Source organism: Eretmochelys imbricata, chromosome 6 (genome assembly GCF_965152235.1).
Source record: "Eretmochelys imbricata isolate rEreImb1 chromosome 6, rEreImb1.hap1, whole genome shotgun sequence".
Taxonomy (NCBI): domain Eukaryota; kingdom Metazoa; phylum Chordata; order Testudines; family Cheloniidae; genus Eretmochelys; species Eretmochelys imbricata.
This window is the reverse complement of record NC_135577.1, coordinates 111,128,221-111,141,991: the sequence shown is the minus strand read 5'-3', so window position 1 is coordinate 111,141,991 and position 13,771 is coordinate 111,128,221. Positions and strand designations below refer to the sequence as shown.

The window sequence follows — 13,771 nt, the reverse complement described above, 5'->3', positions numbered from 1 at the left end:
CTATCTCTTCTGCTTTAAGGAATTTACAGTTTCCTTGGCAGACCTTTAACTCTGGGTAAACGAGTTACTGATCCCTTGCCTGGGTAAGCATCTAAAGAATCCTCTTGGCAAGAGAGATGTTTTAGCAGACACTAGTAACTTTTACTTTAGGACACAGGCTCAACAAGATTCTTCCCCTCACCAAATATTCTATGAAGTGCACACTCCTTATTGCTAGTTAAATTTGTAAAAATCAAGTTACAATAGAGGTGTTTCCGTTTTAAAATGCAAGTCAGGGAAAGTGCTGGAATTTTAAACCAAGAGCAAAAGCAAGCTACACTTTCTGCCAAGTCACTAGGAAACCCCCTAGAGAGGATTCATATTTCTGCATCAAAATCTGTAAAAGTAAAAACTATGCCCCCCTGTCTATTTCAGGGTTTACTGAACAACCTGTTTGTTACAGAATGCAAACTTTCTATCGTGAGTTCAGCAAAGAGACCTGAAAAAACTCACTGTCACAGGCTTTGTTTTCTCCCAGTCAGTCAGCAGGTCAGTTGTACGGCTCTCCACTGCTCGATCCTCTTGAACTATTTTCATTTGCAAGTTTGCTACTTGTTGCTGAATGGCAGAATCTTTGCGACGCATTATGTCATTGAAAGCACCCCACTCTCCTTCAATGTTGTCAATGTATAACCAGGAGGAAGGGAACTGGAACCTCTGTTTCTCCAGCAAGCGCTGACCATTGCGGTAAAGCTACAGTCCACACAAACATTGTTAGAAGGTAACCTACTTGAATTTCTAAAGTTCAATTCGAAATTCAGATAGCCAGAAGTCTAAAGAGAAATCAGCAATAAATCAACCTAAAGAACCCTCAGAAGTATAAAGTAACTCAGTAAGGCTCACTATAGAATCGTGGTTTGAAAGTGTTTATCTAGAAGAGTTACTAGGACAGGAAATTAGAGGCAGGGTTTCTCTTAGCAGGCTTAGACTGGTCATGATCAATTGTCCCCTCCCTGTAGAAAAGCTTTTACGGATTTCCAGAAACAAGATGTTACTAAGAAAGTGAAACTTACCTCAACTTGTTTCTCAAACTGCTTGATTTTACGTTTCAGGGATTGTACATATGTGATGAAGGTCACTGCATCTGATGTGCTAGCAGTGTCCACTGAATGCTGCTCCAACTCTTGACGGGACTGTTAGAGGGAAAAAAAACGGTGTTTTAAAGGTGGATGTAGTAAGTTGATTTTGTAATAAGGAATCATTGTTTGGACTATTCTTACCTTAGAAATTTGTGAATGGAACTCTGTCATGTTCTGACCTAGCATTTGGCCAAATTTACTGAGTACTTCCTTATGCCAAGAGTCATATTTCAAGTTCACCTTAGATTGTACCTGCAATCAAGAAAGTTTACCGAGTATTACTATTAGTTATGAAGTCTAGTTTTATCCTCTATAAGCCCATTCTGAAGTTTATTTCTGCAGGTTACTTTTACAAGATGCGTGAAAGTTTCAAGTTCTTACCTTCCCATAGTCTATGATAACAGGTCCAAATTCCTTCCTGGTTTCTGCATTGTCAAAGGTTCCTCTAGCCTTCCTTATCTGAACCAAGAGGGCTTGCCACTTATTTAAATCTTCTCCAAGACGGTTGTATATGTTTTCAGCTTGCATATCCCATAAGCACTGGTACTGCAGCCATACCTATTAATAAGTACATTACATAAGTACATTGATGGGAGTTACCTTTGATTAAAGATATAGAAAAGCTCTTCTAAATCCAACAAATGCGTTATTCTACAATTGCAAACTGAAAATTAGAATTCATATCCTACCTTAACATACTGTTCGACCTCTGTCACAATGCCCATAACAGCCGAATAAGACTCCTCCAGCGCTACAGGACCGTCAGGCATCCGTGTTAAGGCGTTCCGATAGAACTTCTCTTCCTCAGACAACTCGTAGTGTACACCCACCTGACAAGACCCACAATTAAATACAAGTTGCATATACCAGGTTCACAATACATGGCCAGTTCTCATTTTCAAAAATTGCTCCTTCATAACCATTGAAGATTACATGATCTGTATACAACTGCAATGCAACAGTTCTAGGTAGAGCCATCTTATTAGATTTATAAATACATTTATTATGCTTACCTGGTATCTTTGACTTTGAATTCTGGGTAGCGATAGTATTACCATTTTCCAGGAAAACATTTCTTGATAGAGCTTATATCTGCATTCTTCAATTGGTGGATTCAAATAGATCACCTGGTTGGTTATCCTCAGTTCATGTACAACATTCTACAGGCATAGAAAGACACCACATGCAGTTTCAATTTTGCTAAATAAGAACCTGCTGGGCCAGCTAAAGATAAACACAAAATACATTTTAGACAAAGGCTGCAACCTCTTCTTCGAGTGATAGTCCCTATTGTATTCCACTGAGGGTTAACAACAAGCAGGGTGCGAGGAAGATGATGGAACCATGGAGTGGAGAGCACTGCCGTGCCAAGCGAGGCATCGGTCGCAGAGTCTTGCGCCAAGATGTAATGGGAAGAGAAGGTACATACCGAAGTCCACTTGACCGTCCTACATATGTCCACAACTGATACATTGTGAAGCGCAGTTGTAGTTGATGCTTGCGCTCTCATGGGGTGGGGTGGGGACAACCCCGGTAACTGATAGTGTAATGCACCCCAAAACCGACTTAGAAATCTGCTGATCGGAGATCACTTGCCCTTTAATTCTTTCTGCTATCGTGATAAAATGTCTAGGGAGACTTCCTGAATCATCTCATCCTCTGAAGGCAGAAAGCCAGGGCGCAGCAGACGTTAAGGGAGTGACGGCACAGTTCCCCCACGGAGGCGTGAGGATTCAGAAAGAAAGCAGGTAAGTGTATGGGCTGGTTGAGATGAAAATGGGATACAATCTTTGTCAGAAACTTGGGGTGCAAGCATAGGGAAACACTGTCCTTATAGAACATAGTAAAGGGGGAGGGGTCCGTCACCATGACCCTCACTTCTCCAACCCAGAAGTAATAGCTACCAGGAAAGTGACCTTCATGGAGAGGAGAGAGAAGGAGGTGGCGGCCAGAGGTTCAAAGGACAATTTCATCAACACCGTGAGGACAAGGCTGAGGTCCCATTGGGGAAGCAATGGATTGAAGGGGAGAATAAATCTATTGGAGGTCCTTCCAAAATCTGGTAGTCAAGGGTGAGTAAAGAGAATGCCCCTCCACAGGAGGGTGAAAGGCACGGACAGTGGTTACGTGCACCTTGATGGAATTGAGCGTGAGGCCTGATGTCTTCAGGGAGAGAAGACAGATGTCCACATTTTCAGGAGCAAGACCCCTCTTGTTGGGTCCATGAGGTAAAACACTTCCACTTGTCCCTATAGGACTGCATTGTGGACTCTTCTCTGCTATTCAAGAGGATATCTTGTACTGCTGATGAACATTCCTGCTCTAGTGAAGATACCCATCCAAAAAACAAGCTCGGATGTGAAGAGTCTCTGGATTGGGATGCTGGGTCCTGCAGCAGTGTCGTTTGAGGAGTTCTGGAAAAGCTGGCCACTGAAGCAGGGGGATATGCTGACATGTGGAGAAGAAAGGAAACCAGAACTGGCAAGGCCACAACAGGGTAATCAGAGTGACTGTCATTCTTTCCTATTAGATCTTGTGTAGGACATGTGGCAGAAGCTCTAGAGAGGAAAGGCATAATTGATCTGGTCCAACCTACATAGGACCAGGGCATCACCTTGGGAAAGGTCACTGAGCCCCCCCCAGTCTCCCATAGGAATATTAGGTGCATTTGCTGTTGGTGTGGGAGATGAAGAGGTCCCTGGTCAGAATCCCAGAGCAGTTAAAAATGTTGGTGACCACGGTGTTGTGGTGCTCCCATTTGTGATCCATCATGAATTTCCTGCTGAGAGAGTTGGCACTTAGCTTGAGTTCCGGGAAGGTATGCTACTGACAACAGGATCTTGTGAGCAACGCACCAATCCCAAAGATGAACTGCCTCCGTACAAAACATAGGTGACCTCATGCCCCCTTGTTTGTTGATTTAGTAAACAGGGATAGTGTTGTCTGACATGAGGAGAACATGACAGGAATGAATTAAATGTGAGAAATGTGCGACATGCTCTCCGCATCGCCCAAAGTTCTAGGACGTTGATGGGCATCCAGGATTCCTGAGCAGTCCAAGACTCCTGAGTCATGTGCTCACCCATGTGGGCACCCAATCCGACAAGTAACATATCTATGATCATTGTCATGCTTGAAGGACGGAAAGAATGATGTTCCGGTTCAGACCTGACCTGAATCATTCCACCACTAGAGGGAGGAGAGAAGCTCTTGGGGAACTATCAGTAGAAAGTCCGTGATGTAGTTCATGGGAGAATAGATCCTCTGGAGGCACAGCTGTAGGCAACGAAAGTGGAGACAAGCTAAGGCAGTAACGTAGGTACAAATAACCCTGGCCAGAACTGAAGGACTGGAAATTGCAGTGGAAATCAGCTCTTGTAGGGCTCTGAGAGGTGGGCACATGCTAATATGGCATTGATACAGGCCCCAATGAATTCTAGGAACTGTGTGGGATCCAACTGATTTTCTGATGTTTACACTCACCACCAGGGAGGAGTGGAATGTAAACAGCATGGAGGTCAAGGAATGCCCCTCCCCTTTGGCTGCTAGCAGCACAATCAAATAATCAAGGGAATATAAGGACCCCTTGGCAGTGGTCCACCGCTCCCGAGAAAACTTTGGTGAAGACTTGTCAAGCAGTGGCAAGTCCAAAATGTAGAACCTTGAATCTCAGGAAAAGTCTGTGGGTAGGATGGATATCCATGTGGAAGCAAGCATCCTGCATATCGAGAGCTGTAAACCACATGCCTCTTTCTAACAAAGGAACGATGGTTGCTAGGGTGGCCATATGAAACTTTGGCTTGCATATGAAGTGGTTGAGATGACTGAGGTTTAAGATCGCCTCCACATGCCCCTCTTGGGGACTAGAAAATAGGTGGACTAGAACCCTGCACCCTGATAGGTCATAGGAACAGGTTCTATCACTCCCCTTTGCAGGAGAGAGAGTCCACTTCTAGGCAGAGTAAGACTTGCACTTGGTTGCTGGTGCATAGATACCCAGCGACCGCAGAGCGATTCTGGAGTCTTTGAGGGAGTGTAGGGAATCATCTGTCTTCTGACTCAAGAAATGAGACCCATTGAACGGGAAGTCCTCTATGGTGTTCTTTACTTCCCTTGGGAAACCTGATGAATGCAGCCATGACTCCCTCCACCTGAAGATTCCTGAAGCCATACTGAGCGAAGTGAGATGTGAAGTGAGATGTGAAATTGGAGGCTGGCAGAAAAGAATACCTTCTGACACAAAATGTCCAGTCACTTGCCCTCATTATCTGCTGGGGGAGAGCGCCAGCATTTCTGCCGGGCCTGCTCTGTCACTGCCTGCTCTTGGAACTGATGGTAGTCATCTGGGCACAAAGAGGGAGATGAAGACACTACATCATCTGGAGATGACAAAGGGAACTGCTCTGATTCCAGCAGTACTGTCAGAGTTGGACTAAGAGGAGCATCTTCCAACACTAGTTCAGAATACCTACTCTATAACCGTCGAAGATGTGAGGTGGGGGAACTCCTCTCGAGCGTAGTGGGAAGGTTACAAAGGCAGATACTGACACCACAATGCCCAGGATAGCCAACCAGACAGATCCATTGCTATGGAGGGCCCCAAAGAGCAGGGTACCAACGGTTCCATTGCTGGGGAAAGGGAGGGTACTGCCATTGAGTCTGCGGAATCTTAGGGTAGTCATGGGAGGGGCAGATCCTGCACTCCAGCCAAGTCCTCCAATGCCAAAAAATCAAAGCCCAGTTCGAATGGTGGTGCCCTCAGAACTGGGGGATCCGCAAGAGCCATTGGGAAATGGGCGAGAACATGGCCTGACGGACAAAAGTCTAATGTAGAAAGGGGACTGCCTCACTACCAAAGGTTCCCTTGACTTCAGCGAAGCAAGGGCGTATGTGTGGACCAAGAGACACTACTACTTTCAAAATCTCCAGCTTCTCACGCATGGCACGTGCATATAACCCCCAGAGGAATACAAATCAGGACCATGACTTGAAGAACTTACATTATATAGCAGTATGTACTATCAGAGTATTTTTATTTCTACTCAAGGTTCTGGACGGTCTTATTTTAGCAAAAAGCATAATGAGTAACAGTCAAACGTAACTTACTTTGATCTTTGGCTCCCCACCAGGCTTGTGACTGACTTGAGGTGCATCTGTATCCATGTCAACTTCTGCTTTATCATCAGCTTGTCCAAGAAGAACTTGGGTCCAAGTTCTCAGCCCAGCCTGTAGACGAACTCCTAGTATTCGTTCAATCTAAAGGAGGAAGAAGCCATAATGAAAACAGATACAAAGACGCTTATATCATGTGTTCTCTCCAAAAGATTCCCGCATTGTCAAGAAATCCCTGAAACTTTCAGATACAGCAGGACTCTTAAAGGATGGAAATTCAGCCTTACACTTTAGAACAGGAGTGGGTTTTTTTTAAAATTAAACGAACACTTTTAAAGCAAAGGAAGTTTAAGTCAACATGCTAGACTACTGTTTAGAATATTTAAAAAAATCCATGTTTTAGGAGGGGATCTAAATGTCAGATTTACTGCCACGTTATCCTAAGTAAGAGACTTCACCTTAGCATTAGGATTATTATTGTCCGTATTAAGGTGTTGATGTTCACGCACATTGGAGAACCTGTCCTTGCCCTGCCATATGTAGGGCACAGGATTATTTTGCTAGCTATTATATTTTATTAATCCAGGCGGCAGTATCAATTAATAGGTTTCTTTTTCTGAAATTAATCCATTTTATTTTATCAGTATTAATTCCTTGGAATTTAGGATATGTTGAGGCATGTGTTTCCTAATAATAAGTTTTGCTGAAATGCAAGAAGCCTACCGGTCTGTAAGATCCGGTAAGATCTGCTACATAGCAAAAAGTATAATCAGGTATAAATATGTCAGCATAGAAGTTGGCAACCTTTGGCAAAGATAAGAATGGTCCCTGAATTTTGGGGAACCAAAGGGAGGAACTATCCACATCACATCACAGATTTATCCGGCTTCTACAACTGGTTGGTAACTGCAGGGTACACCACAACTTGGAGGACATCAAGACAGCCTAGGTTGGCAGTTTTGGGAACGAGATAATCCTTAATATATTTAGAAAATAAGTGTCATAATCCACTAACCTATAGGAGAAGGGTACCAATAAAATTCTTAGGGTTCGGAAATAAGATTTGGGTATAGTAGGTTGGGTCTAAATTACATAGGTTAGGATCCTATAAAATACCTTGTAAAAGAGCTCTTTGGGAGTCGACTCCAGTGGTGAGCTGGAGCCGGTTCACGTGAACCAGCTGTTAAATTTTCAAGCTATTTTAGAATTGGTTGTTAACCCGCTTCCCTGCGGGCGGTGCTGAGGCTTTGATGGGCTCCGGCCGGGAAGTGATGTAATTCCTCTTCTGGCCGCTGGGGGTACTGTGCTGCGGGAGCCACGTGGGCTGCCGCCTGGCCCTGAGCACAAGCCCTGTTACTGCTGCTGCTCCCCCGACCCCTGGCCCTGGGGCTCCCACTGCTGCCTGGCGGGCTGCGTCCTGCTGCTTGGGCTGCTCCGAGCCGCTCTCCCCATGAGTACCCACCACCCTGCCCACAGCCAGCCCCTGTCTCCAGCCACCCCCGCACCCCCTGCCCCGCCCGCAGCCAGCCCCGCACCCCCTGCCCCCAGCTAGCCCTGCCCCACGCCCCTGTCTGCAGCTGGCCCCATGTCCACTGGTGCCCTGCAGTTCCCAGGGCAGTAACCCTGCACACCTGCTTCAGCGAGGGGGGCATGGAGCAGCTGGGACCCACACATGTGCACACCCTAGGGTGACCAGACAGCAAGTGTGAAAAAATCAGGATGGGTGGGGGGTAATAGGAGCCTATATAAGAAAAAGACCCCAAAATCGGGATTCTCCCTATAAAATCGGGACTTCTGGTCACCCTAGCACACCCCCAGGGAGTGGTGGTGACCCACACATGTGAAACGGAGCTCATTTCTAGTTCAGGCCCATCTTTTTAAACAAGAAATTTAGGCAGGGTTAACATACATCCGTATTTTCCCAGGCAGGTCAGGCTTTTTGGTTCTTAAATCGCCAGCTGGGAAAATACGGACGTATGATAACCCTGTTGGTACAAAAAATACATACTGGGGCACATCCCTTAAATCAGAACTTTTTATAGGGAACCGGTTGTTAAGATTTTGGCAGCTCATCACTGGTCAACTCTATTCTAAAACTCTTCCTTTGATTCATTTCATTCAGTTCTCCTATACTATACAGACGATCACGTTATCAGGTCAGCTTGTGCAGTATAGTATAACTACTCAACATTCCTAACCATGGGGGAAGCCAGCACCATCGCGTAATCGGACATGCCAGGAGTGAGGATGGTCCTTCACCTCCTATTACTGTGTCCTCAAGGAGGGGTGAGAGTATGTTAGGTTAAAGTACTTATAATAGAAATGTTACCACCAGGAGTTTTGGAATTCTTTTACTGTTTTGCAGTTATAAGTTTCATTGCATTTCAAGAAAGGTTTTATCAATTTGGTATTGTCCTCAGTGTACTATTTCTTGTCAAGCACCCCGAGAATCCTCTCCTGTTATAGAGCTCATTGAGTTCTTGAACTCTGTAGTCTGAATTGGAGAAGAATCTATAAATATTCTGGTCGGATGCGATCAGTGGCGAGCCATTAAACTAACCCATTAAATTCAGGTCAACGCATATTCAACCATCTATTAAGCCTTTAGCTATTATCCTGTCAGCTAAAAGGCTAGCAAGTCTCCCCTGGAATCCATTAATTCCAGTCATTGGGAGCAAAGCACTTTTATCTGTCTGCCTAAGAGCCTGCCAGATGTCCTAAATGGCATTTGGTAGAGATATTCAAGCAACTGGCAAATAGATTGGAAATTCTCACTCTAGGTCACTTGAAAGTGGTAGACCACGTTGTTAGTGACAAATTACTCTGCCACCTAACACCTTTGAAGGCTACGTTCACTTTGAGTGAAAGACCTACCTCCATATCCAACTTATTGACCCAGATAGGCAGATTGGAATATGAATGAAGATTCAAGTCATCCACAGCTTTTTGAACTCTGTTCAAGATTTCTGAAAAAGTCTTATGATCATACATGCAGGTTTCCAAGGATCGAACTTCCAGGTCTATTTTTTCTTCAATAATGAGCAGATCATCCACCTAAGGGAACATTTAATTTTAGTACTTTGCTGATAGCAGTCTGCCATGCTGAGGGAAGTGATAAAACATCCCTCTCTCACAAAAAGAGCTACATCCATTCTTGCAAGGGGGAGAGGGGGGAGAGTCATTACATTTTCATTCACTGAAACTTACTGAAGATTCTGGGAACTTGCCCGATAATGGAGAAGTCAGAATTTGACTAAATTAGCACAAAAATTTGGCTAATTCCCTTAATCTAAAAGGGAGATACTGAGAAACATGCATGCAGGTTTTTAAAAGGTAGCTGATGCTATACTAGAATATAAAGCATTAATACAACGCGTGTTCATGTTATAATCACTAACTAAAAAGGTTCAGTAGCTACTTCACGAAATTAGCATTTTTAATAAGATATGGTTTCTCTACCACCCCCTAAAGAGAACATTTGCCACATTACCAGGTAATAATCTGAGAGCATACATCTTTTCAATTGTTTTTCTATTCAGCGACTTCTTCAGTCCTATAAGACATTGTGGAATCTAAGCAATAGTTGCATACAGTAAGATTATTTTCCAAGAGGAAGACACCTGTTGTCCTGAATAGTATACAATCCAAAACTAAAATATTTTGTTGCTGATAAACTCAACTGCCACCGATATGTGCAGAGTCTCCCTTGGAAAAAAGAACATAATCAGTAGAACAAACCTTTTCTTGGAAGCTGAAGACAGTCTCTGCTAGGCGTTGTACATAGGGGTCAAGTTTGTATGACTCCCACACCAGGGCAATACCTTCTCCAATCAAAGCCTGCACTTCCTTCTTTAGGCCAGCTACCAGCAGAGAAATAGTGTTACGCTCTTCCACCTTCTCACAGGTCCGTTCATATGTACGGACACTTTCAATCAGAGAAATAGCAAAAGGATAGAGCTGGTTTGCTTGGTGAGCTTTGTTGACAATTGCAAGTGGAACACGAAATCCAAACCACTTAAGGTTGCGGACTTCTTTTGAGAGTGTAATTATTTCTGGGAGAAAGTTGACCTTTAGTTTGAGGACATTTCCAGTTCGGCCTCTAACACGAGTGCTTTCAATAGTGAAGATACGGCCACACACACCAAGGTTGCGCTGCTGAACCTTCCTTGCCCAATCGTCAAATATTTCTTGAGTGTTGAGCTTCATACGGAAGCTGTCTCCATCCTGCTTCAGCTTCTGGCCTTCCACATGATTCTCCCAACCTTTGCCAAGCACATCTTCAACACGCTTCATGTAGGCTGTGAGCTGTCGATCAATCTGTTTGGCCCAGATTATAGACCCAGACACAGGAGGCAAGTCGCGAACATGACTCATTTTGCAAGCCTGACTTTGTGGGTATTGTACCTTGAATTTGTCATGAAGAGACTCAATATCATCTTTTACACGCTGGATCAATTGTGTTTGATATTCACGAATAGCACCCCGAATGTGAGGTCTGACAAACAAAGCATTGAATCTGGAGAAGATCCGAAACATTTCATTTGCATTCTTTGCTGTGCCAAGCTGGTCTCGTAGACGAGCAGTTATTCTTGTTTCAACCCTATCAATTCTTTCATCATACCGTTTCATTGCTGCCTCCCAGGCTTCTGTACCTTCTTTGGAAACATCTAAGCCATCTACTTCTTTAACATTCTCATAAGCAAGATTCACTTCTTCAATAGCATTAGCGTCCGCAGCATCAAAAAGGACTTCTGCTACCTTCATATCCTGGGGTTCAGGTACATCTCCTTGATTCTGCTGGGCAACAGCAGTGACCTGCATAAAGTCACAGAGTTTAGTAAAGACTCACTGATCTAACCGTTTCTTTGTCACACACATGTTCAGAGTGAAGCATTTTACGTACACACTGTAAAAGACACATGCAATTACTTTTTTGCACTGTACTTACAGTTGACTAAACCCTTTGGAACCTAAGGGTGCTAATTTGGTTTCTGTTGGGTATTAATCTGCAAATGAGACGAGGAGAGTATATCTTCTGCTGCACGCTGTTTAGCAATAATGAGAGATTCTCCACTTCAAACTTGTGCTGTAGTTATTTGCCACATTCAAAATCAAGCGATCCAAACTTAAAGCAAGTTATTGCATGCAGGATCCATTTTTTCCAATCACATGGAAAAACAGGCCAGCATTAGAGTGCTTTTATTCATGGATTTAAGTATGGACACTTTAGCCTTATTATTAAGAAAACGTGGAAGAATGTAATACCATTCTTCTCATTAATGTCTGTAAGCAAACTGAAAAATGATTACATATCTTTCACTATTGTCAGGGTATAAACACTGAATAATTGAATAGGACTGCTCCTTTTGGAAAACTAAAGACAATTTAAAAACATGCCCTCAAGGCCTGAAAATAAATCCCCAGATTCTTTTTCCTTTTGAAGAGAGATTATACAGAGAAAAAACATTGCTGTTCGCATGAATACAAAAGTGATCAGTTACAGATTGAATTGGTACTGGTACATTTCTAATGTAGCTGAAAATGGGTCTTTACCGCTATGTCACAGATATCAAAACTTTGAAGTAACTGTTTAACTTGCTTCAGATCCATCAGAGGAGCTCACAGCTATGAGAGTGATTGTATATTCCTTTCCATGGTGGATTTAGAAAGCTTTTAAGAGTTCTACCCAAATTCTATTGGTTATGTTTTGCACCTGTGGTTCCTTTAGTCGGCTGTTTGCAGGGGAACACAAGTAATTTTGCTTTTCGTGAGTTAATACATTTTAACATGACTGGCTTGTGTCTACATGTAGGCTTTCATCAAGAGATGGGAAACTACTATATCTTTACCAGATGTATAGGCAGTTACCCCAATTAGAAAGGAGTGGAACACTACCTGAGGTCTTAAGACTCTCACAATCACTGCTCTCAGCTGCTCATGCTGGCGCCTGAACTTCCTCATTTGATCAAGACGAGCCTGCAGTTTCCTGTGGGCAGGATTGATACGCCACACCATCTTCAGATTCTCTTCTCTCTTTCTCTTCACAATATCTCTCAGCAACACTTGTAATTTCTCATATTCATCATCCCAAGTTTGGAAGACTTCAAAACATGCAACCATAACCTGAAAATTTAAGAACGTAAACTTGTTTGACTCTCAAACGACATGCTCTCATAGTTGCATTCAGTGTGTTACGTTAGCTATTACCATATTTGACATCCTAGACCTACCTTTTCAAACTCTTCATAGGCAACATGCATCAGTTTTCTGGTTCCCAATACTTTCAGTAGCTGAGAACTCAGGTCTCTTGAAATGGCTTCCACTAGACGCAGTGCCCTTTGAATGGGGTACTTCGTATTTCTGATTTTTCTCAGGTGGGTGAATATTGCCACAAGTGCCTGTCTTATTTTGTCCAGTTCAGTAGCAGACAACAAGTCATTCAAAGGAAAGTCTTTCATCAGTGGATTGTAGTCATTTACAGTTTCCAGTGCCTGTTTTAGACCTAAATACAATACAAGAGAGTTAAATTTAATTGACCTCATTGTGTCAATTCCATCTGGCCAGTTTAAAGACAATAGTTTTCACTTCATACAAGGTGAAGCTTTTTGATTGTGATATTGATGTTTAACTTGTGTAACTATATCACAAGAGCTAAACTTCCACAGAAACTGCTCATGAAGCTACAGCACATTGTAATTTCTTACCTGTGTCTGTGTCAAAGCTGACAGTAGCATGAAAACGTTTGCCATGTTTCAAGATATCTAGTGTCAGGAGGACTTCTGGGCTTTCACGCTTCTCCTGAATGCGGTACAGGGCACGTTCCAAGTTCAGCCAGAAACTAATTTCCTGTAAAGCCGTGCCTGACGCAGGATCTCGATCCAGTTTGGTCACCTTAAAGACATAAATGAAATGTTGAAGAAAGTGACATGCTTTTGTTGTGTAACTGTTTATTAATAGAAGTGCAAACCTACCTACAACAATTAACTGCCTCCACACAATTTTAATAGTTCAACATGCCAAAATGGGAAGTTCTAGTCTACACGAGCCCACTGCAAGCAATTCACCAACAACTGTAATAGTGAACGTTGCCTGCAGTAGCTGTACACAAAAGGTGTAAGTTAAAAAATATTCCTAGGGTAAAAGAAGAGCCAAATTAAAGTGTTTTCACAGGTGAGCAAACATATTTCTTTAGGCTTCTGGGAGGTACACTGGAGAAGGTGCAAAGCTGTTGTTGACGCCAAGTGGAAGTGACCCCGTATCTACCCGGGATAGACTGAACTCATTTAGACATAGGAGTTGTGGTTGCTTTAAAAAACAAATCTCCATTTGGTTTCAGTCACCGTGAGTTATGCAGAAGGGCACTGACTACAGCCCCAACATAAGCCATGCTCGTTGGGAACCTGCTGGGTGTACTAAATCAGTCCCAGAATCCAATGATTGCAGGAGCTGGCAATAAAATGAAAGAAGGAAGCTGTGGCCTCATCCTTTGCCTCAGTGTACCCATGCACGAACACTGAGAATTTGGTCATGAAAAAGTAAAA

The 13,771-nt window shown here is 43.3% G+C and overlaps 1 protein-coding gene across 1 annotated transcript in view; it reads right to left on the bottom strand.

Annotated features, from left to right (window-relative positions):
- Positions 1–13,771, bottom strand: part of DYNC1H1 (dynein cytoplasmic 1 heavy chain 1) — a 69,844-nt gene that overhangs the window by 49,638 nt on the left and 6,435 nt on the right. Inside the window, 12 exon segments of the mRNA XM_077819377.1 lie at positions 493–732; positions 1,053–1,172; positions 1,260–1,370; positions 1,500–1,676; positions 1,808–1,948; positions 2,132–2,278; positions 6,225–6,374; positions 9,105–9,284; positions 9,969–11,045; positions 12,126–12,353; positions 12,461–12,732; positions 12,935–13,121. Coding sequence (XP_077675503.1) covers positions 493–732; positions 1,053–1,172; positions 1,260–1,370; positions 1,500–1,676; positions 1,808–1,948; positions 2,132–2,278; positions 6,225–6,374; positions 9,105–9,284; positions 9,969–11,045; positions 12,126–12,353; positions 12,461–12,732; positions 12,935–13,121 — 3,030 coding nt within the window.